The sequence below is a fragment of the Hipposideros armiger genome, unplaced genomic scaffold (assembly GCF_001890085.2).
Source record: "Hipposideros armiger isolate ML-2016 unplaced genomic scaffold, ASM189008v1 scaffold_289, whole genome shotgun sequence".
Lineage (NCBI taxonomy): Eukaryota > Metazoa > Chordata > Mammalia > Chiroptera > Hipposideridae > Hipposideros > Hipposideros armiger.
In genome coordinates, this window is record NW_017731639.1 from 304,669 (window position 1) to 330,931 (window position 26,263).

General features: G+C 35.6%; 1 protein-coding gene across 8 annotated transcripts in view; it reads right to left on the reverse strand.

The window, feature by feature from the left end:
* TENM3 (teneurin transmembrane protein 3) overlaps positions 1-26,263 on the reverse strand; it is a 605,620-nt gene that overhangs the window by 183,877 nt on the left and 395,480 nt on the right. For all 8 annotated transcript variants that reach the window (XM_019658769.1, XM_019658771.1, XM_019658770.1 and 5 more), the window contains one exon: positions 2,736-2,973. In XM_019658769.1, the coding sequence (XP_019514314.1) occupies positions 2,736-2,973 (238 nt within the window). The remainder of the gene's footprint in view (positions 1-2,735; positions 2,974-26,263) is intronic.

Consider the following 26,263-nt stretch of genomic DNA (forward strand, 5'->3'; position numbering starts at 1 on the left):
AAATGAGAAAATAACAAAACTATACTAGGGATTAAAATTTAAAAAAATTTTAAACATGATATACAATTTTTAGATTCATTAATCCTTCTATCTATATGAGATAATATCTGGTAGATTTTTCTTCCTATGTCAATTCATAAAACTATAAAATGTAATGCATTGACAGTTCAACAATGGTACTGCTTTGAAATGGAATTTCTAATGGTATTGCTTTGATATCACCCTGAGAGTGATTTCTTATATGGTCTGAATGTAGAGAAATCAGCTATAATTTCACATACAGCTACCATGGGCTATCCTCTAAATAGCTACTTTCTTTCCTGATTTCCCACCAACCAAAATTCTTCAGTGCAACATGAGGAATAACAAGAACACATCTTATCTTTCACCAAAATGTTTCCAAATCTCTTCACTAGAAGATGAGGCTTCAAAGAAGAGCAATTCTATTATTGACATTCACAGTTTTTCAGGCTTTGTGCTATATTTGGCAGCCCTAAAATTAAACACATTTCTGATGACTTAACTTGACAGATTTCATAAATATTTGTCAAAACAATTATTGTCAACCACAATGCAATTATCCATATTCAATTTGATGACTCAACTATAAAATTACTTTTTTCCCCTAACAATTTTTTTCCAAAAGACAATAGTGAATCAGTGTTGATTAGTTGTTCAGTGTGTGCTAATTAATTATACTGGATAAATTTAGCTCAGTGCTCAAAACCTTAGAGGAAAAATCTGTATAAAAGATTCTGTCTTACATGAAGAAATTTGCTGTTTGCCTGCTTTTCCTGTATGTCCTCTTTTTAATTTCTCTCAGAAGTGTGCTCAATAACACAAAATAAACAATAACACTCAACTACTCTTGGCGGACGCTATAGATAAAAAGACAAGAGCACTTTGGAACCTTGTTCTTAGGTAAAGAGTAAAAGAAAAGACAGAACAGTTTTTATTGTTGACAACTAACTATGAGGACCTCCTGCTAGTTCATCCTCAGGGCAAACTTCATTTAGATTATGCATTTAATGGCAGAAAAACAAATAGCAATTAATAGCAATTTATTCATTGTGAGACCCGTTTCTTCATCCAGAAGCTAGTTTAAAAGCTGACATTTAGGGCCGGCCGAGTGGCATGTTGGTTAAGAGCTGGCTTGGGATGCCAGAGAGCCCCGGTTCGAATCCCACATATGAGGGCCAGTGACACTGCCCTCTACAGCTAAGATGCTGAACAACAGCTCAACCTGGAGCTGGGCTGCCATGAGTCGCCGGCGACGGCGTAGGCTGCAGCCCCTGTGGCAGTGGGTTGCCATGGGCTACCGTGTGTAGCCAGCAGCCAGCGTGAGCGGCCAGCAGCTGCAGTGAGTGGACGTCCAGAAACCGGCGACTGATCTGCCTCGCCTGGGAAGAGCTCAATGATGGTGCCAACTTGGGCCAGTGAAGCAACGTCCTCCACAACTAGACTGAAGAACAAAAGGACAGCAACTTGTCTGTTCCCCTTCCCCCAATAAAAATAAATAAATAAATAAATAAATAAACGAAAGCTGACATTAGCCGGGAGCTCTACAGAACAGGGCATTTTAGGGAACATTCTCCCAGGAAGTCCAGAGTGCTCTATATTTTGGCTTTTATGTGGAGATGATTCTTTTCCTCTGAGCTTAATGAAAGCATAAGGCAGGGTAGAAATAAATACTAATGAGTTTGTCAGAGCAACGTTGCTGCAAAGGGGCCAATAAGAGAGCAGTGAGATAGGACGTTATACTCTTTGCTTGTGTAACACATGATATAAAGGAGACACTGAATTGTTGAGGTCTGTCCAAAGAAAGAAGATAAAACTTTTCATACCTGGAGATATTTAATAATGAAATGGATTAGCTTATAACAGCTCTTACTGATCTATACTTTCATATGAACAGGCTGTCACCTGTGGGCCAACCTGTGCAAGAGTCCTATTTTAAGAAGCTCAGGGAAACACCAGTGTGTATGTAGAGAAAGAGCATTAAGCTGGTAAAGCCTGGGAAGAGAAGGCTGAGGGAAGCCATCATACAGAAATGGGAGACAATTATTTTGAATAGTTACAGATCACTAGTTACATGGTTACAACCAGAGGGTGGAAGTTTCAGAAACAGAGACTTCAGTTCATCATAAGCAAGAATTCCTAACAGAACTATCTAAGAATGAATGGAATGAATGCCGAAAAGAAACTAAATTCTTTTTCCTAAAAGGAAAGAATGCTGAAAGGAACGCCAGAGTAGGTTCATCCCCTCATCCTGTGAGAAACTGAAATATGCTTAACGAACAGTCACCCGACTTGTGCTAAAATATCATACCTGGGAGTCCAGTATGAATTTATAATGGCCACAGTGCCGTCGGTGCCAATAGGGATATCTTGCACCAAGGACACGCTAGGCATGTTCATAGAACTGTGGGACCAAGAGTTATGTTTTACATTTCTATCTTTTCTCTACATGTCTGACAGATTGTAGGTAAGAAAAAAATAGCAGTAAGGAAAGTTCATTGGTCCAGCAATCAAAGAATTACCAGTAACCTGGAATTGTTCTTTGAGAAGACAAAACACAGAACATGTAAGTGTGATAGGTTTCTCTTAGTAAGAAAAGTGTTGGACTAGCTTATCTTTACATTTTGTTCACTATTGTAGAATATGCATTCTCTGTGCAGGTACGTTGTGTGGTCCTAATAATCAAGGGATCTGAAAGCCTCATATCTAGGAGTTACCTGCTTTCCAGTGGTACATTACTGCCAAGGACCCAGCTGTCCTGCAGCTGGACGGACTCGGGTGTGGTTTGCAGCTCGGCGGGCAAAGCAGCCGGCGGGGCCGGACTCTGGTTCCTTCTATTCGTCAGGGAGTTTCTATTGAGAGAAGTGATGGATGGGTGATGCTGTGCAGAGTGCTGCTTATGGGAAGGTGGCAAAGGCTGCAGGGTGGACTGGCCTTGGTTGTTTGCAGGTTGCTCTGAAAAAAGAAAAGAAAACTCATTATATACATATGCATGTGTACATACATACCTATACACACTACCAATTTCATGGGGATCTGCTGTAGATGAATTAGAATTAAAAACTGCATAGAAATCCATAATCTAATAAATTTGCATATTATTCTATTAAGCGGGTGTTCAGTGACATTCTCTAAGAGCAAGTTTACCCTTGATACACAAAGTTCTAATTAATATACAACAGATGGTAAAATTGCTTTTGGTTTTAATTTGTCTCAGATTTTTTTTTTCATCTGGTTTTATTAACACCTACAGAAAACAGCATCTGACAGCTCCCCTAACGTGCCTTTAGATTTCAGCTTTTTTTTTAACAAACCAACCCTGAAATTAAATGGGTAATTTCAGCAGAACACAAAGGTTTTTGAAATGCATATAATCCCTATAATTATTTAATGGAGTTTTCGTAAGCTTTATTTAACAGCAATAAATTATTACAAGCTAGTTGCTAAACAGCAGTCGACTTCTCTATTTAGTGCATTCCAAATAAGGCAGATCTGCACTGTGATCTACTAATAGACGCTAAGTATTCTTTAGCAGAAGGTCACTCTGTGAAGCAGATGTTGTTTCATGGATATTTAACAGACTGAATCACATCTGATTACAACGTCAGAAGACTCATATACTTAATGACCGTTACATCCATTAGAACACACACGGAACAGACTTTCCAATTTCACAGTATGCAGTATAACTACATTTTGGAGTAAGTCATAGGTGACCAGAGCTACTCATGGCACTATGTCAGCGGTACAAAAATTCTGTTCTAAACCAGAATCAGAAAGGATCCAGCAACTTCAAAATATAAACACAGTGCGAGATTGTAACCATGAAAAAAAATTCCCAAAAGCTAAGAAGTCCTAAGTTAAAGTTCACAAATTATTGTAATTATCTGAGACCTACTTTCCAATCTCAATACCTAGTTTTGGACATGTTACAATTCACAAATGTTACATTTTAGCAAACAGATGACTCCTTAATTCAATGCTAAACTTATTATGGCTCCATCCATGAAAGATGTCAGTTTTGACTTAAACACAGTTCAAAGTGCAATATAATTTTTAAAGTGATGTATTAAATTACGCTGCTAATGTAAATGCAACTATTAAAAGAGAATAGGAAACACAGGGACTATCTTTCATCTACAATGTGAACTCCAGCAGTGATTGTTAAGCCAAATCACATAGTCTAACATTGTAATTCTGGTTGCATGAAATGAATACAGGAGATGTAATAGTTTGAATACATATTATCAAATCTCTTTACAGAGTACAACAATTAACTCCTCCCATAGCATATAATATCAGTAATTACTGCATGTTTCTAGTGGTCTCTAACAATCCGTATCATATCATTTAACAACTGATAATTTCCTACTCTTCAAATGAGGGACACAGCTATCACCTAAATACATGCAATAGAGCTGCTTCCTTGCACAGTCCCTATTCTTGAAGAATCCCATAGTAGAAAATATACTAGAAATCTTGCTCTGTCCACTGCTTTGGTGCTCATGAATATTACGTTCCTAAATCTCAGTTAAATTGAAATTAGTCTTTGAGAGAATGGCAGGGTTAAAATAGCACACAGTTTTAATGGTGTTAGAAAAAAATGAAACTAACAGTTTAAAATTCAGGGGAGGTTTATTATGCAGGTACATACAGTCATTAATTAGCTTTGTCTCCCCAGCATCAGTGCATATGATTAGAATCAATCTCTATGGATGTCTTCAAGGAATATTTCAAGAAGGTACTTATAGGATGATAGAATAAGCTACAGTTATGAGGGCCTAGACTAGATTGGTGTCGCTAGAATAGAAATAAGGAGAGAAACATTTCAAAGGGAAAAGCATTAAGACTGTGCCTGAGAAGAAGTAGAGGCATGGGTTAGATGACTCTGTTTTTAAACATGGCTCTAGGAGAGAGTGGTATATTATACATATGTCATATGGAATAATTATATATTACATATTATACTAGGTAGAGAGAAATGCTGTGTGATAGAAGTCAGAATACCAAATTTAATTCCTAACTCTACCAGACATCATGACAGTGAGCCTCAGTTTTGTCGCCTGTAACATGGAACTATAATTGCCGCATTTAAGGATTCAATGAAATACATTCATTCATTCATTTATTTATGCACTTAAGTCTTTCACTCCACAAACATTTATCAAACCTCACCTCTAGATTCCAAGGGACTGCTATCAGTGACAGGTGAAAGCACTGTGTAAATTATAAAATGTTATGGATATTAAGGTTGCTATTGAAAATGAAATAATTTTAAGATCTATTATCATCACATATTTCAGTATGTTAAATTAAGATTCGTAATCCTAAAACAAATCAAAACATCAATGGTGGGAAAAGGCTTCCATTTAAGGTTCCAAAAATAAGTAGTGCTGCTGTGTCTTTCTCTAGGTTCACTCATTCGTTCAGCAAGCATTTACTGAGAATTCAAAATGTACAAGACATCATCCAAAGACGCATGCGCTTTCCAGCTGCCTGCCCAGGCTATTTCAGTATAGTGTGTTCTGTCTGCCGGGACCTCATTTGATTTGACTATGTAATCAGAGATCTACCTATAGGACAAATCCAGATAATAAAAGCTAAGGTCAACCTAAAATTTGATGAAACAAATACATTTGATGGAACAGACTCTGAGTGAGATGAGTTGGCCAGAAATTTAAATTCAGCGGCAGACCACAAACAGAAGCAAAACCTGAGGATGCAGGGAGCAGTCAATGTTAACGCTAGAAAATTGGGCTTATAGGATATAAAAGTAGTTGGAATATGTATTTATCTGTACCAACTTATGCATTATAGAATAAGTTTACAAGGATAACTAGATAAAATAAAAAAATAATCAGACAGGAAGATAGAAAAACAGAAAAACTGAAAGTGGGAAAGGTTAAGATAAAGCCAGATATGAGTTTAGTGGACAAAATGCCTACTGTATCGTTGTATATATATTTTAAAGTAGGGTGCCAATCTGGTTCTAAATTATCTCGTTGCCTACACAAGAGAAAAACATGATCAGTTATATGATTTGGAGTGTTTTCAAGATCAAAAAGCTTGCTTAGAAAAGTGTAACTATTACAGTACTGAGAATAGAGAGAAAAATCTCTTTTAAGTCCTAATAGGAAGCACAACTGAATAACCAGGGAAAGTTTCATGATCAAGGTTCAAAATGGACATAAGGAAACAGAGAACAGGGTCGAGACTTGGAGACAAGCACTTAGAATCTAATACAGATGGGCAGATCCACACAAGAGAAACCAAAACATCAACTGTAGCCTTTGCTTTAAGGCAATCAATCCATGGAATAGGCTTTGTGTAGACTTGAGAAAAAGTTTTGGATATAATGACTGTAAGGCATACATGGGACAATTAAGACTTCACAGAGTCACCAGGTTTAATGTTCCTGAAACACAGCTCTGAACATGTTATTTTACCCCTGGAAACTTCCAAATGGCTTCCCAGTGCCTATAAAACATACAAGGAACTCGAAAGGTGAATGTTATACTTGCTTAAAGATAGCCCTCCCAAATATTTTTGCAAATGTTTCCCCATGAGTCCTGTTCATGTATCTTTGTTCCAGTCAAGCTTGTTGTTCCCATTATACGCCTCTTACCTTTCCACTTATGCATAGTTGCTGCTACCCAGAAAGACACTTTCCTCCATCTTTCTATATCCAAATCCTAAGGATCTCAAGCTCTAAGAAAGTAGACACCCTTCTGTTTTCGTCAAGTAGAAATTAGTTATTTCTTCTCTGAGTCTTTTTGTTTCACCTCTTCCTTTTTTCATGGCTCTTTTTACTTTCCCCTCCGTATTACAATCATTGCACAGGTCTCACGTCCCCTGTTAGTGTCTCTCTGGGCAAGGTTCACGTCTAATTCACGTATGAACCTCTAAGGACTGCACAAGGATAGATATGCAAAAAATATTTGTTGAATGAACGATGATTTGTGAAGAAGTTAACGTAGAGAATGTTGAAGTGATGAAAAGTGGAGCCTGCCTATACTGCTTTTAATTGTAAGGTAATTTGCAAACATGTCTTAGTTCCCCAACTAAATAGATCCCAAAAGGCAGGGACTCTAACTTAAATTTCTTTGGAGTTCCCAGTACCTTCACTAAGCCTTAAACTTCAAAGACTCTCAAAAATGTGCTGAATGCTTGGTGACATTTTTGCAATAACAGCACCTTGGGGGGTAATCTCATCCACACAGGGTACCATGACACTCGCTCCAGAAATTGGTTTTTAGGAATATTTCATTGGAATCATGGCAGATGTTCCAATATTTAAAATCTGCCTTTGAAGATGTGCCAATAATGGAAAGATTATATAAAATATATAAAATATAATTATATACGATGAGATAATATATGAAATATATATTGTAGTTTATTAAACACAGTATGTTTCCCTTATATTTTAAAGCTTATGATTATATATGTTCAAAATTAGATATTTTAGAAAAGGTGTAGGTTCAAAATATTCTTCCCTACCTTTTTTAAAACATAAAATTTTTGGCACTATGTTTACTGGAAATTATATATTTTATTTAAACAGCGCCTTTACTCAAGTCGCTCTGCTTTACTTCAAGTTTCTACTGCTCATATAACTCTCATGACAGCGTAAATGTTGCTGGTTTTGGTTTCATAAATTGAACAAAAACTATAGCAGATATCTTTAAAAACTCACATTATATTATTAATAAATATTAGATGGGTAAGACTTGGGTCATTTTTCTCAGCCCTTTACCATCAAACAACGCAGCTCTTCAACAGTGCCATCGGCAGCTGTCACATTAAAGCTATCAGCATGGGGCAGTAACTTGGAGGATGGTACACACTAAATAAAATGGGCTGACTGTTAGAACATGAAAGTTCTAGGAGCCACAGAAGCTATTTCATAATGGGGTAAACTCCAGTTTAAACAACTTATAAAACCCCAATTCCAAGCAAACGTAGAGCATATTAACTGACTCTGCAGCGGGGGATTGGGGGTGGGGGCAAGAAACTTTTGACAACTTTTCCTGAATATTGACTCTGCTGTTACGAATCAGTGAGATGAAAGGTGCCACAGAGACAAATGACAGTAAAAGGGGGGTATTTGTGCCTCATGGGATCTTTTCCTGAATAAGTTACACATCTCTCTGAGCTTCATTTATTTTATAGAACTTATTTAAAGGACCTAAAAGGTACAGTGCTTGACAGACAGTAAGTGCTAAATGGTAACTTATTAATGGTAGGAAACAAACAACTCCCTTCAGGGCAGAACATCATGAGGAAAAACAAAGTAACTGAAGAGTCTTGTTAGCAACTAATACCATTATCACAAGAAGTAAGAACACACAATCAAGTACGTCTGAAGAGAAAATGTTTTTCCTTTAAACAGGTAAGAAAACAAGAATCAGAATCAGAAATGTCATAGGCATGTAAAGCAAACGAATGTCGTGCTATTTCCCACAGAAGAGAAAACTTGATCTCTTAGTTCTAAGGTTCGTCTGAGTTTCTTTTTCCTATTTAGTATGACCGCAGAATCACATCAAGAATTAAAAAAAAAAAAAAAGGAACACCTGGTTTTTGAACACATCTGGGCCTATATGCTGGTTTGAATTTTTTTCATTAAAAGCCACTACTGGCAGCTTCCAGAATGCTACGTGCAATTCAGCTCCAGCCCCTGTCTGGCTTACAGCCGTGGGCTGCGGTCTTCCGGGAGCAGGGTGGAAATGGACTTTCAAACAGGAAAGCTGGGAGAGCAAATAATACCTGCTGGGAGATAAAAATACCTCTGTGTGAGTGTATGTCTGCATTTGTCTGTGTGTGCCTCTGTTCACGCAGGAGGAACTGAAAGGTGAGCCTGAGATGAGAGGTGAGGAGGAGAATGGGGCTGCCAAGTGCTTTGAGCAGGGTGTCCCAACGCTCCACCAACTGCTTTGTCCCACCCACTTCCTTCACGATTCGGTCCTCCTCTTCCTTCCCTAGATCTCAGTTGTGGGCTGGCTGCAAATGTCCCCAGGGAAGAAGTACTCTAATTTAGCAGGGAGACAGAAGGTAGAGGCTGATACCTGGGCTGCTTTAAAACAATGGTTTGCAGTTTGAGTCAAGTCGGCTAACAAAAGACCAATGGGGGATGGGGGAGATGGAGAGCTCCGGGAGGGAGCAGAGGAGGGGGAGACGAAAGCGGGTGGAGAGAGAAACACAAAAGAACACACACACACACAAAATGCTTTTTAACTTGACCAAACTGAGAAACGCTGTTCCGCAAAACACCTACTAGGCATTCATCTGCCTATGGCTTGCTTACTGTTGGATACTAACAGCAGAAAGTTGAATACACGAATAAACTCAGGTTCCTGCCCTCTAAGAGCCTACAATATATAGACCATGTAGGACTAGACACCCATTTAGGAGCCAAGTCTATTTACTGGTGATTAGCGAAGGTGGGTTAAAACCTTTGTTGCTGTATCATAAAATTGATTCACTCTCACTTCACTTCCTGGCTGTATCTTTACCTTGTCTTACCTGTCTCAAACAAAATGTAAGCTCTTTTTTGTTTTGTTTTGTTTTAAAGCTGACCTCTTTCTTAAAACAAGTAAGCAAAACAAACATATACAACTCTTTCTGTTGTATATTTTAATATTGGTTCTAACTATTGTGACCAGAGTTTGGAGTGGATGTTCCCAGTGTACAAGGACCAAAATCATTGTTAGATTTTGATTTTGAAAATCCCAATCTAATTCTTGGATGTAGCTTAATCTTTTGTTCCATTATCAACTAATTTAGTGGCCTTACTAAGAAAACTGCTTTCAAGGGAAATTGCTTTCCCTTGACTGTCTAATGGTAAATTTAGGTAACAACACCTCCTTCTGGCTACATTTCAGGAGCTGTTAGGAAGGATGCATAATACATTCAAAATTTTTTATGACACTGAAAATACTAAATTATAATTAAAAGTGTCTCTTTTGCCCAGAAAAATCATATATATTGCAGACATTTAGTTGTCATTACTTCCCTATGAAGAAAAAAATTATGTAACGAGAATTTTCCTTATAAATGGGATAATGAGTTAAAGAAAGATGATTTTTAGTTAAGACCATTAACTCAGTGGAGCTTATATTAGAGCAAAAAATTTAGATATTCAGGATGCTTTCTTCTCCTCTCCTTCCCTACCTGACCTCCCAAATACAATATTAATGAGCTAACCACCTAAAACGGTATAATAGAAATTAGAAAAGAAAGACCTCACCTCATTGAGAAAATCACGTTCATATAAACTTATTCCTCTGGTTCATTATGTTATCTAGTGATTCTCACACCAGCCAAGTGTTTGAAAATGAATTACACACCTCTGCAAGCCTTCGGTTAAAATACGGTACTGTGTAAAAACTTGCGCCACAAATGATCTGTCACTTAAACATTTCAGATAATGCATGCAAAGCAAATGAAAATTTCAAAACAGTGCTTTAAAAACCATAAAATCCTATATAAGCAAATAATATTGTTCTTATCACCTTCACCATCAGACAATTGATCCTAAGGCTACTTATATAAAGACATTTGAGTATGAAAAACCTTAGAGACAGACAAGATATAAAAGGAAGATTTGCACTGACCAGAGGGTATTATTTAAGTGAGCACAGATTAACTGATTTACTGTACTTACTGAGTTAGTGAGAATTTGGTTTAGTTTCTTTAGGGTCATTCTTTGAAATGAGGATTAGAAGAAATCATCAAAGTATAAAGCTTTAAATCTTTGCGTTCCCTTTTTTTTCTTTGAGAGCCCATTGTACTTTGTATTTCAAGCAATGGGGCAACCTAGATAACCTGTCAACTCCCTTGCTATAAAATACTCAGAATTGCTGGGTAAAAATATAATACATACCTTTTGGATTAATTCCTTTAGTGTCTATTGAGTGTCTAACACTTGCCATCCTCTGTTCCAGGCATTGGGAATACAGCAGTGAACAAAACAGCCAACAATCTCAGTGCACCATTGGAACTTATGCTTTAGGTTAACATAACTGAATTGGAAAGAAAGGATGGGCCAGTAACAGAGGGTGGAGGAAAAATGTTGAGAGCATTGTGCGCTGACACTGCAGCTTCCCCGAGGAGACCTGCCAGTCTCTGTAACTATTTTAATACACAAGGAAGAATTAAGACAGAATGCATCAATTGTTACTGAGACCCTACATAAGGCCTGGACCCTTGAAGTGGTATACCCTGAGTATAAGAGTGGACTCACAAAGTCTTCTCATTGCAAATGGAAAAATAAGGAACCTTACTGTGTTGTCTTAAGCTCTGGATGGGGAACAAAACAACTCCAGCAAATTTAACCACTGGCCTGGGCTTCTCCAGGGGGTATGAGGTTGAAACTTATACTATCAACCAAGTTCTGAAAGACCAAGCCAAGAAATTAATATAAAAAAATGGTCTGGGGGCACCTGGCAGAAACAAACGCAAAACTTCTTTAAAAGAATATGCTCTCAACCCAAGTCAAATAGGATTTCCACAGATAAAACTCTGTTTTCAATGAATTTACTTATAAAATTACAAAGTTTAAGAGGAAACAATCCACACTGAGCCAAATGCTACAAACAAAATAAATAGCAGGAATTTTTACCTTCCCCCAAACTTCAGATAATCAGATAAAACCATAGTATGTTTAGAATGATTAAGTACTTAAAAAAATTAAAACATAATAATAAGACATTATGAAAAAGTAAGAGGCAGTTTAAAAAAAAAAAGTAAAATGTGTGCAAATCTGAAAAATGCAGCCACTGAAGTTAGACGCTTAGTGGGTGATGTAAACAGTAGAGAGACTAGTGAATTGGAAAAAGATCTGGGGAAATCATTCAGGTGGCATCAGAAAGATGAAGCATGCTTAAATATGAAAGAGAAGTTTAAAGACAAGAGAGATGGAATGTGAAAGCTCAATATATACCCTGTGAGAACTCCAGAAGGTAAGAATAGCATTTTCTTTAAAGCTACTTAAACAGCTTTCTCCAAAGTTCCTAATACCACACTTATGGCTTTCAAATAATATAGAACATGGACTTATTCATCTCTTTCTCATTTCATATAAATTATCTCTGCTTTTCTTTTTTGTTATTGGATGACAACTTTTTTTTTGTTTTTTTTTTTGTTTTTTGCTTGTTTTATTTAAAAGGAAACTTCTCTTAAATGGCAATAACCTCTCTTTGAAGATATTCTGGCTTCTATGTTTGCTGCTCAAAAATGTGTAATCTGAACTGTCAAGAACCCTAACCTATTTCAGTGGGTGGAAAGAAATGTAATTGGCTATTGTTTGCTTATTAAAATAGTTCATCTTTTAATGTGCTTACCACTATTAACGCCACAAATGTATTAGTCTCTACTGAAGCTCTTAGTTTTGCATAATTTTTACTTTTTTTAAATTTTATTGGGGAATTGGGGGAGGGGAAGAGCACTGGGGAATCAGGGAAGGGGGACAGACAAGTTGCTGTCCTTTTGTTTTTCAGTCTAGTTGTGGAAGACATTGCTTCACTGGCCCATGTTGGTATTATCATTGTGCCCCCCCCCGTGAGGCAGTTGCTCGCTTGCTGTTGGACAGCTGCTCACGGTGGCTCACAGCAGCTCATGAAAGCTTACGCCAGCTGCTGGCCAGCCCCACTGCAGCCTACACCAGCGATTCACGGCAGCCCAGCTCCAGGTTGAGCTGTTGTTCACCATCTTAGCTGTAGAGGGCAGTGTCATTGGCCCTCATGTGGGATCCGAACTGGGACCCTGCTGCTTAGAGCTGGCACCCCAAGCCAACTCTTAACCACTGTGCCACTCAGCCGGCCCACATATTATTTTTTAAAGAAACATACATAAAATTGTACATGAATAAAAATACCTTTAAAATGTTTCAGTGTATCTTTCAGGATATTCTTCTACCCATTAAAAATATTTTTACCTGAGTAAGCAAAAGGGAAGAAGCTATCTCAATCTTGACAATAAAATTGTTGACAATCAATAAACACTTTTTTCTCCTCTCACATTACACACCTCTCACAGTATTTGATTTTTGCACAATTTTTATTGACTTTAAATAGATATATGATATAATATAAATGAAACACATATTTGAATATAGAAGGCAACTCAAAACTATCACAATGTGACAAGTGCCTTATAAAAAATAAGAAAAGCAAATTGAATATTCCAAGTAATACAGAATTTGCAAATTTTTCATATTCTTTATCAGAAAGTAAACATCTGGTGTAGAATACCAGGAAAGGAAAAGGAAGACAGGATTGAGCATATGCTTTAATTAACTAAAGTTATCACATATAAATAATTAACTTTTGGGTCTTGGCAAAAAAAAGGTGGTTGGGGATGGGGTATAGGGTAGGGTTATGCAATAAAATTTAAAGTTCTTTAGCTTTAAAATTCTCTTTATTTCTTGTTATGCATAATATTTTCTTGAAACATATTAGCTGTGCTATAAATATTTATAAGTTAAGGTAATTTAAAAAACTCATCATATTATCTGAAGTTATACATATAAAACATTTAAGGGATAAAGAGTAAAAAATAACTTCAAATGTAAATATTATGAAAACTCCACCATATTAACTCATACCATAAATACTCTACCATACTATCTTATTATAACTATTAAAATATTTTATTTTTAAAATAAACCATTCTACATTACCTTAAGTTGTAGACAGTAAAATGTTAAGGTACATACAGTGAAAATCATTTTATATCAAATTTCAATTTACTTCCAATTTGAATATTAAAATTACTTACAAAACTTAAGTAAAATGCTAAGATGAAACTTTCAAATTTGAGGTAAAATTAACATGTTTTTTAAAAAAAGTTTTAGTGACAATTACATTTAAAAAATTACAGTTAATCAATTTTAGGAAAAGCGATTTAGCCTACTTTATCCTGAACCTTTTTCTAATTTTTATTTTTAAATATTGCAGCAACTATAGAAGAAATAAGTGATCCAAGAACACACAAAAAAAATACCCAGCAACCCTGCTGATCTTGGTTCCTCCCAAACATAAACTTTGCCATTGATTTTTTCCCCTAGCACATTATTTGATATCATATTTGTCTGTAAATATCTTACATTGAAATATAATCCAATTGTTAAGTTTCCTTCCACTCATAGTATGGCCTCTAGGCAGAGATGTGTGTTGTCACAAATATTAAATATTATGTAGATGCAACAGACTTCCATGTAGCTCAGGAATCCTTTCCATTCTTGCCATGTGCAGCGAGGGTGATCTCTTAAGTGGAAACCAAGTTACGATGCTCTTGGATTAAAAGGGAAATAGGGTTATAGTTGAAGCTGACACACGCATACTTGCTGAATTCCCTTATCTATCATTAGTAATTTGGAGGTAATTTTTTCTGTGTGTATAGCTCTAAAAGCCTCTTCCAAATATGTGTGTTCTGCTGCTTTAATGACTGAGCACCAACAGAAAGCAAGATGGTACAGTGAAAAGAACACTAAATATGGGCGATAGTGTGAAAACCAGTATCAAAATGAGATCATGTATATGAAGTGCTCTGTAAACTGCAAAGTACCATAGACATGTGAGGTACTTTTACTGTTTGGAGGATTAATGATCTGTATTTTCTGAGGCTTTGTTGTGCCTTTTAAAATAGTAGTCAGCATGATTTGTTGAGGCTAGAAACCTGCGACTTTCTATTGGATGCTAATTACCACTAGAAACCTTCTTCTCAAAAAATAAGTGACTACGATACTCCTTCACAGATCTTCTGATCTTTTATATCATGAGTCTACAAATATTTTAGTGCCAGTTTATTAAAATTTTCCATAAAAGCGATAAAGGAGCACTAGATTTACATAACAAAACACTACAGACTGGGTAACTTGGGCAACAGAAACACATTTTCTCACGGTTCTGATGGCTGGAATTCCCAGATCAAGGTTCTGCTAAGTCAGTTTCTGGTGAGGGCTTTCTTACAGTTTGTAGACAGCTGCCTTCTGCCTGTGTCCTCACATGGTGCAGAGAGAGAGCGAGCAAGGCAGTTCTCTGGTGTCCTGTCTAATAAAAACACTAATTCTATGAAATAAAGGCCTTACTCCTATGATCTCATTTAACCTTAATTATGTCTTTAGAGGTTTCATTTCCAGGCACAGTCACATGGGAGTTAAGGTGTCAACAGATGAATTTTGGAGGAAACAAACATTCAGTCTATAACACCTGCATTCCAACTCCCTGTCTGAAATTTAATAGCTGCGTAGCTTTGAGCAAATCAATTTCATATTCTAAATTCTCCAATTCTTCATCTATAAAATGGGGATAATAATCACCCCTATACATAAATGTGGTGAGGATTAAAAGAGATAATGTATATTAAAGTATTTTTATAAACTGTGAAGTGCTACTTTAATGTAAGGTCTTATTATACAGACTTTTCCCATTTATTCAAATAAAGCATTAAAATTATTTTACCATATATATTTTTTTGGGCCAAAGATGTTTATGTGTGAGTAAGCCCACAAAATAATTTCTTTCTAAGGGATGTCTTTAAAAACACACTATTTTAATTTCTAAATTTATAAAGGCAAATATACACTTAATTCTCAAAAGTTCCTCTTTATATCATTTAGAGCGTTTTCTTAGGATAATGTATTACTAGCATAAAAGATGGAAAGAATGTATATTTATTATAGAAAGAATTTGCTGTGCATGTAGGGTGGCTGGCTAAAATTTGCTTCAATCCTGTACACTGAACTCGTACTTTTTAGGTATTGAGTTTGTATCTCTGCATTTAAAGCAACACACTAGAAAATGATGCTCCCACCGAAACATGTGAAAATGTAAAGATGAATGAAACAACTTTATGTTTTATGGCATTTACTTTGAAAATCTGATTAAGATAGATGTCTTTAGCTCATAATTCTTCAATGTCACGTTGTCATAGTTCCCATCAGTAAGATGTTTTAAAGGCTTTCGATTAATATTGCATGCCAGAACTGAAATTACATCCTTTGTCGTTTAGTTCTTAATGGTGCAAGTGATATCTATCAAGTAGTGTTTTATGAAGCGTGTGTGATTTTTATTGCAGGCTGTTTTCACAAATCTTTTTCAGGTTTCAGAAAGACTGCTGAGGGTTTACAATAAATATGCCCTTCCATTGCAAATCATGATGATTCTTAAAACTAAGGTGAAACCTGTATTATTAGAATTTACTTATCAATAAAAAATCTTCTACTTGAATCGGTTACATTCTCATTTGCACAGTCTTAAATACATTTACCTTTACCCAAATACTTTCGTAAATCCCTTCATTATAATATAATCAAACAATGTGTCAAATACACATAGGTCACAAAACCTTTACCGGTTAGCATGTACATTATCTGCCCAGTAAGAAAAATACGTTGCATATGGATACAGTATACCAGAACTATTGAATGCTGACTGGGTTTGTGCTGCAAAAGGATATGACCTATTTTTTAAATATAATTGCTAATTTATGTGTATTTTTAAAGAGAAATCTAGTGGCCTGACATTAACTTCAAAATTTCTGAATCTCAAACACTACAAATATAAATCATTTTCATTTATTAAATACCCAGAGCCATAATAGAATCTTACTTATATGTAAATTAAGAGGATAAAAGTGAAAAAAAATTCTTATGTCTGATATTTTTTCTTCGCTTTGAACATAAATCAACTCATTCAGGTCCTGGCTCTATCCCTAATGCATTCTACTTTTTCCGTTTTGCTTCCCTTTATCTGTAAAACTAGGCGATAGATTATGATTTCTACAATCCTTTTTCAGTTTAAAGAAAAACATTCCACTAATTCTATAGAGTTTTTTAAGAGAGAGAGAGAGAGACACAGAGAGAGAGAGAGAGAGAGAGAGAGAGAGAGAGAGAGAGAGAGAGAGTGTGAGTGTGTGTGTGTGTGTCTGTCTGTCTGTCTGTCTGTCTGTCTGTCTGTGTGTGCATGCATGTACATACACAGAGTTTAAAGCTCTGGCTGCTAATTTTAAGTCTCGAATGTTGCTCCACTTCATCACTTCGCATTTTACAAAATCTAAATCTACCTAAAACAACTGATCAAAAATCATAAAGGACAAAAGCAAGGGTCTTATTCGGGGATGTGTCTCCCTTGGGCTGTATCTCTGTAGTTGATGTAAGAGAAAGCTGCCTATATCTCTCCTGAGTTAGGTGTGATCTTTAGGGATCTCACGGACATGTGGCTTTTGCCAAGTATATGTCTGTCATAAGGGAGAATAAAAATATTAACATTAAGATCGACATTCTTATCCTACGCTGCCCTGCACATTCATCTTGTTTGGATAATTGCACACTTAAAATTAGAGTCTACTTATCTGGTTCTACACATGAGGGAATCACGCACATGGAAAAGGTTTTTAAAATTCTAATTCCCCATGGCAGATCACTGCAATTCTCATTAATTGTATAAGGAAGAGCTTGCCTCTCCTTCAATGTTTACTTGATTTTTTTCTGCTGTGTGTGGTTCACTGAAGGAATGGCAATAGTTCACTTTAAAAACATTCTCTCCATTAGCTAGAATCGATTTTTTTAAAGCATTCCAACACGTCCATATCCAGTCTATAACAATTCCTTTAACCCCTGATACTCAAAAATACTGTGTGCTTAAAAGATAATGCTCTTCGCTAAAACAAAAACAAAAACAACGAAAAAGAACATGAAAGAAAAAAAGGAACTACTGTAAATGTTTTCCTTTTTCTTTTTCTTTTTTGCTAGCTATAAGTAAATACCCAGTAATTCCACAAAGGAGTTATTAAAAAAAAATCTAAAAAAGAAATTACTAAAAGTTTAAGTTCAATATAACTTCGTTGATTCCAAATGCAAAATAGGGAGGGGTACATAACAGAGGGAGAAATCCACATAAAAAAATTTACACCCATTAAAGCTTTTTAAACTCATTATGCTCTGTGCTCAACATACATTATTTTATACACTCTCTCAGCCAACTTAAGTTGTCAGTATTTATTCCTTCACAAGCAGGGAAAAAAAATTTCACTGAAATTGAGAACTCTGGCAATGGTCACAAAATATGACTCCAAAGTTTTCCATACTCAATTTATATAGAAATAATTATGGGTCTTTTTTTTGTCAGTGTTGTTTCAGGCATGTTGTCAAAAAGAAAATGAAGAGGGAACGTTAGCTTTAAGATGGTACTATAGAAATTCAATTTTAAGTTGAAGACATGCTCGCCTTCTATTGAGTCTGGGGTCAGAGTGCCATCAGTAAGGGCCAGAGCGGAGACCATAACACAGCAGTGGTAATGGAAACACCCTTTTATTCCAGGGAAACTGTTGTGCTTTAGATGGGGAACACAGATGAAAAATAATTCGGATGTTACCTTCCAGCTTTATAAGAGTTTAACATTATTTCATATGTGGTCAGGGTTTTGTTTTCACTTTTTAATTTCCTGAAGCCAGTTCCTCTCTTTCTCATGCTAAGAAACAAAAATATATTAGGTTAAAAAAAATCTATAAAAATGATAATTTAAAAACTATAAGGTCTAGACATTATTCCTTTTCTTCCTGTCCTTATAATACATCTTGGGGTTCGTAGATATATTGTGAGATATACAAACTCACAATAGTTGTTAATGTAAGCATAAAATATTTTCCCTAATGTTCTTAAGGGATTACTAGAGTTATCAAATCAAACAATACTACGAAGCACAATCCCATAGGCTCATCTTTGATTATCACCACAAATTTAAAGACAAATATTTGAGACAGCATTATTAAAAGTTAATGGTTTTCTGGCTTACAAAAAACTGTTAACTCTTTCATATCTTACTTTGATCATATACTGCTCTGTTGATATTTTTGTGAGGGCATCAAAATAGCATCAATTTCACATACTATATTCAAAACAAAATAATATCTGGTTTCCTTATAATTTATTACACCTTACCTATTATATTAAACCACTGGGCACTTCTAATTTTTTAATCTTATACATGTTATAAAGTATTAAAAATTAAAAGTATAATTTATAATAACATGTTTAGTAATTAGCTCTTTGTATGCCAATGCAATTAGATGCAGCACACTTTAAATATGCAATCTGACTTCAAAAATATTCACCAAAATCAAGTGACAAAGACAGATGCAATTAAATGATTACTCAAGCAAAGTAGAAGGTATTATAACAAAGAGTACTAATTAACTTTCAAACAATGAAGATCACGAAATCCAAGTTATACACAACACATTACTGCACGCATAAAAATGAAAAGGGACCTCAGAAACACTCTTTCAATTCAAGAACGTATCACATAATTAGCAATCAAAGCTGAATCATCAGGCTTAGTAGTAAACATTTTGCCCTGGCACTGAGTTAAAAGCAGGGAGCTCCTCGAAGAAGCTGTGATGTCTGCCATGCCTTCATTCATGCTTGTTGTTCACAAAGACTAGCATAATGAAAACACTTTCTGATTTCAAGGCAAGTCAGAAATATGAAGATTTATAACTGGGCAGATCTAATGGAGCTGTCAAAAAGGGGAAGTTACACTCACAATGAAACGGTCACATCATGATCTAATTTTCATCCTGACTGAAAAAAAAAAATCTTTGTGAAGAACCCTGCAAATGTTGCTGCGAAAAGAGACTCACAATAAAAAAATTTAAAAAAAAGCAAGGGAAAGGAAAAAATAGAGCTCAGAAGGGTTCCTTCTATAAAGAATTACAGCTGAGGTCAGAGATAGCGCAGTACACAAGCAGACAGTGAGTGTAGCACAGTGCCTTCCATTAAGTGCTTTATTCCCCTTTCATGTAGAATGTAGAGGAGTCAGAACAAGACAAAAGAAGGAAAGAACCAAACTTCCAAAATAGCATTGCACTACATTATTAATAGTGTCACACTGAGAAATGACAGCTCTCAAAAGAGTACTTTTGTCTCTACTTACTTTAATTAAACTCTCTAGGCTTTAAAGTGAACTTGAACCTCTTTAAGAAAAAAAAAATATATATCAAGACTTATTAAGATTTGATATCTGTCCTCTAATGGTCCCTAAGCATAGTTATACCCTATTTAAGGCAATAGAAATAGCAGCAGCTAAAACAAACCTCAACATCATGCAATTTTATCAAAAGAACCAAGATTTCATTTGCTGCCCCTCTGTCTTCTCACAGGTAAATTATTAGTTCCCAATGTGTCTCATCCTTTGCAGCAGGTATCGAGTCATTAAATTTGAATAGAGAATTACAACAAAATTATACTATGAACATTTCAATGAACTTTCTTTATACCACAGTACCATAAGAACCCTGCTTTAAAATAAACTAATATGACTTTAAAAAAAATCAGTGTAAAGTATGATCCCTGAAAATTAATCTAGATAGAACATCCGTATTGGGGGGAAAATATAGTTTTTTCAATTTAAAAAATACCTTCTACTTTGTAGCCAACTGTAGTGTCATTATTCTTATTCTAAAACACCTAAAAGGGAAACATCTTTCTTGTCTTCTCTATGTGAACTGTCAATCTGCCCAAAACGAAGGTCATCCTCTTTCTATACAGCCTGCCTAACCCATCTCCTCTCTCTTAACCTTTTCCCTTTTCCAATGAAATCCCGATTTTCTACTCAAATGTCTGGCGATGCTTCTGACTTTTACTCTCTTTGATCCTTTATATTTGATCACAATGTTTGTTAAATTTATTCAAAATATCCCTGGTTATGTACCTTCCCCTGGATTCCCATTGTACTACCCTATAAAGTCCCTTATAATCCCTCCTTCTCTTTCTCTCATTTATTAAATAAAACCCTTGTCTGCTGACTAAGGAGAAGCCCTGCAAAAAACTGTATGCTGACATCTTTGCTTATTGACTCCAATCTATCTTGCATACAACTGACAACTTAATTTTCATAAATTTATTCTCCTTCTTGAACCAACAATGGTTCGCAGCTGCCAAGCCACAGTCCAAATTTTATTTACCCAATAATGGTCAAGGACTGTGGAGATTCACAAGAAGACAGGTTTATTGGCCTAACAGAGCTTATGCTCTTTTTGGAGACAGGACTTATACCCCTGAAGCAGCTAGAACATATATCCCATGCACGTGCAAAAATAAAACCAAGCATTCAAACTATATGAGGAAAGTGCAAAAGGAAACATCATATGCTTTGTGCTGGGGAAAACGGGGAAGCTTCAAGTGTAGGCTAACCTTTAGCTAAACTTTGGAGGGAGAAGTTTAAGGAAGTCACACAGCAATCATAAAGAAGGCTGGGTGTAAGCAGAAACAGTTGTTTGGAAAGCAAGCTGGGAGAGAGAGTAATGGATGGACAAAGTGGGGCCAACTGATGGCTTTAAACTCCAAGTGGAAGATTTTGTACTTGGCTTGGTAGGCCATGTATGTTCCTTGGAAGGGATTTATTGTACTATGAGAACAGAAGTCAGAGGAAGAATAACCTGGCTGCTCTTCTAGGGTACAAGGATCTTATGGCAGCAATTTGGCTGTGAAGTGATGACCATCATTTTAAACATGGAAGCTGGGTAGACTCTTTTGGTAATAGTTCATTCATTCATTCCGCAAATACGTACCGAACACCAACCATAGCATGACAGTTATATTAATTTAAACAATAATAAATTAGGTTTTAGTTATGGCTTAGAAATGTTTACATATTAGGATACTTTGGTGAAATAGCTTACAGATGCTAAGTATTATTATAGTAAGTGTAAAGATAACTGAAGCTGGAAAAAAGGAAATGCTATTATTTATGTGCATGACAACCATAGCTACTGACATTAAAGCAAAATAAATAACCAAAATTGATGTATTTTCTTCCAGGTTCATTAAGTTTTCTATGTTGTTAATACAGCAGATCTACTTGATTGTTGATGACTCCATTGCCACTTCTGAAATTAACTATTATAGTTTCCTATGTAACTTCCTGAATGGTTAGAAATTCCCTTTAGATATTCACTCCTTTATTATAGCAATACCACAGAAGGGGGTCAGCATTTAATATCTTCAGGAATACCTCCTGGGCTGATATCACACCCAATTCCAAAAAGTAAGACACAATGATCTCTTTGCTATCTTTACTGGTTCACTCACACAACACATAAGCACTGAACTCCTACAGTATTTTGGGTACTTACCAGGTCTTAGTAATGGCAATGATGAGGAAAACAGATACTTTCCTGTCCTACTGGAGCTTCCGCTGTGTCCGGCTCCAAAGCTTTTTTCCTACTACACTATATTGCCCTCCCACTCTTGGGTATACAAACATACAAAGATTTTAAGTACTATCCGGTAAAAAATCTAAGCGATAAAATATGCTCAATTCTGAAAGGTTCACGTAAGGCTTTTCTGATAAGATGATACTTGTTGTCTTGAGGAATGCATTTTTGAGGCAGAGACGCAAGCCTTCAGGACAACAGAAGGAAGCCTTCAGGAAAGAGGCAAAAGCATGAAGGTGAGCTGGAGAATCAGGAAGCAACAGTTCAGGCCGGCGGGAGCATAAAGAGTGTGTGGGTGGATGTAGGCATATGGCAGGAGAAAGGTGAATGGGATAGGAAATGAAGTTGGAAAGATAGGGAGGAAAAGGTTTTGATGGGTGTTGCCTTGTATTTTGACTACAAGATTCAAATAGTACTGTAGTAGCAACAAGGAGTTACTGAGTGGTTTTAAGCAAATGAATGACAAGGTCAGGGGTGCATTTCATGAAGAATACTCAGGCAGCAGCAAGGAGGATGGATGGGTGTGTGTTTCTGTGTATGTGTGTGTATCCTGTGTTTAGGTTATGAAAGTTGGTAGGTATTTGCTGTATCGTACTGAGCATATAATTGAAAGCCCTGGCAATGGGGGTGAAGATGTAAGCTCAGATTCAAGAGATAATTAAGAGGTAAATTGATTACCCTTAACGACAGATTAAATGAAGGGCAGGATCAAAGAGGGGGACGTGCATAGAGTTTTCAAAAATATTTTCAGAAGTATCTCTCATCTTTTACAATTACTTAAAAAATCATGAGATCTCATCATAGTAACCCTATTTAGCTCTAATCACACTAATCATTCTGGAAATCTATATAGGAGTGTTTAATATTTCTATTCCATTGTAGTGATTGAAAAATTTCTTTTTTTCTCACCAGTGCATTGTTGTGTTTGTATTGCCTCTTCCTTCAAATTGTAAAGTCTATCTTTGAAACATTCCATGGCACAGAGTGAAAACTTAACACCTATGTCTCTTTCATGCAAATTCTTTTTTCTTCTTTTTTTTTTTTTTAATCCTATAGTCAGGGTGCTTTTCCAAACAAACCACTCACATGAAAAACAGATGAAGAGAATGGAAGAAGAAACACACTGGGAGAAAGAAACTTGGTATTGATGGGGAACTGAATTGACTTCTTAAAACTGTGCTCATGATGTGGCAGGGTGGAGCGGAAGTGAACGATAACTCAAAAATCTACTGAATAAATCTCTCATATAGTGGATTTTCTTAACACTGTCTGAAACATAAGCCTGAGTGCACTCTTATAGAAAGCTGAATTCTGCTGACGGTGATGCTTTATCGTCCCCTAAAAATGAGAGTAATCGAGCACAGCCCAAACTCTTCCAGAGGACGTTCAACTTTCAGGCATAATGATCAGAACGAACCGACAGCACAGAAATGTTTATTTTTCAATTTAGAACCTTACTCTTTAACTGGTTATTATTTACATTTAGAGATGAGTACTTTAGGATAAAAATTCCTTTAATACAGTGCTGGGTGTAAAAAGATTTCTTACTTTTGTAAGAGAGAAACATGATACTCAAGTAGTGCTTTGTAGACTATTTAAAATAAATGAAAGTATATATGTAAACTTTATGTATATATACTTACATAATTAAGAAAATTTTGAAGACAGGGATAAGCAGTAAATGGAATTACAAATATATAATTAGCTTTTGTTACCTTTTTTTTTTCTCTTCTGGGAGGGAGTAGCAGAAAGACTCTTAAAAGCTGCTGTCTCTTTATAAACCAGATGTCTACAAACTACAAGTCCACTGCCACCTGTTTTTGTAAATAAAGTTGCACAGAAACACATCCACGCCCATTCATTTGTTTGCCTGCTTTTGCACTACAGCAATGGATATGAGCTGCTGCCACTTCATGTCTCGCTTTGAGCCTAAAATAATTACCATCTGGCCCTTTAAGAAAAAGTTTGAAAACCAATTTTTTTAAATGAAAATTTTGAGACAATTTTAGATTAAGGTGTAGTTTTAAGAAATAATAGAAAGATTCATGTCCCCTTTACTCAGTTCCCCCAATGGTGACATCTTGTAAAATGAATACCAGAATATTGACATTGATACGATCCACCTTTTTTTCCCAGATTTCCCCAGTTTTATTTGTATTCTGTGTGTGTGTGTGTGTGTGTGTATTTGTTCTACAGAATTTTACTACATGTCTACGCTGATCAGTTTTAAACATAAAGTTGTAATTGCTTCCTCAATGACTTTTTCTTACCCTTTGTTTAGGAGGTAAAAATAGTGATTATAAAACCCAAAATTGTAAAGTTCCTGTTAGCTTCAAGTTTACCAGAAGCTGGGTAAAGATAGCTAGATTTAAGGCCTATCTGTATAGTCCTTAAAAAATAAGGGAACATATGCTCTATTCTGAACAGAATAAACTGTTTTACCATCTGAAATTGCATTGCAAAGGTTTTCCTTTCTGAAATAAGTTTTATTGAGAAGCTTACCTCCTTACTCCCAAACTTTTGTGGTGGGATGGAAGGTTTGCAGGGCAGGGACAGATAGGGGAGGAGGAAAAGAGCAAAACTGTAACCAAATGTAAGCATATTAGTAGGTTATCTGTCACTTAACATTACAGCTTTATCTACATGTAGCATTTGAAATTATTATCACAAGGCAAAAATAATATATTTTACTACTGCTTAATTTGAATTAAAATATATAATAGCATCAATAAATGGCTCAATGAAATGCTTTACCATTTTAAATAATTTTTTCTATAGTGGCTCAGGAGAATTCATTTGCTTAAAGATATTTTCTTCATTTCTAAATCTAAAGCAAGGAACTAATAAAGCAAAAGCTTCATAAATATAATTTAGTAGCAACGGCAATAAATGCATGAAGTAATGCATACCAAATGAAAACAATCCGTAAGTAAATTCTTCCATTGACTATCCTTTCTAAAATGGGGAATAAATTAATGAGTAAATAAATAATAAATAATAAAGCTGTGGTTAATTGCCATTCTGATAGGAGTAGAAATCCACATGTTATGGGAATCAAGTGGACATGACTAGTCATTTTAAATGACTGAAAAGAGACAGTTGAAAGAATATAAATTTCTAGCCTCACATAACCAAACTAAATTGTTAAATTTGTTGTAATAAAAAATTATGGGACTTAAAATTGTGAGAAAGCATTTTGAGTCACAAATGGAGAAGGCAGCACATTGAAGAACTAAGTCTTTTGTGAATTAAAATACTCTTCCATGTTTGAAATGAAATGAAAAACACCTTCAACTAAAGTCCTTTAAGGAGATTTCATTTTAGTTGTTGGTATTTTATTGTAGTTAATCTATTTATTTTTATTCCTGAACAACAAAATATATGTTTTCAGCTCTAAAAAATGAGTAGTAAATAATTATGAATAAGAAAAGAATTTCTGCTTAAGTACAATCATTTCAATGATGTATAAAATATATATCTTAATATTTTCCCTATTAATAAATAAAACATTATAACATGGGAATATCTGGAAGTAAACTATAAACATTCTATTAAATATTAAATCACACACAAAAAACTTCAATTCTGATACTCCCTTTCCTATATCTGTTTTTCTAGTACTCATTTCAAATCCTTGAGAAAATCTTCAGAAGTTTTAATGGATATACTGCATTCAAGTCATAAACATTTTTGGCATTTATTCGGTATAGAAAACCAGCCAAAACACAAATATACTGGATTTTCAATATTTCTTTTTACTTTTATTATATCACTGTTTATTTTATTAGTAGTTGTTGCTGATGGTGTCACACAGAATTTCATTATTTTATTGTGATGCTCTCCTAAAAATATGAAGAAAAAAAGGGTGATCAAACATTAAAAGCGGGCCGGCCGAGTGGCGCGATGGTTAAGAACTCGCTTGGGATGCCAGAGGACCCCGGTTCGGATCCCACATATGAGGGCCAGTGACACTGCCTTCTACAGCTAAGATGCTGAACAACAGCTCAACCTGGAGCTGGGCTGCCGTGAG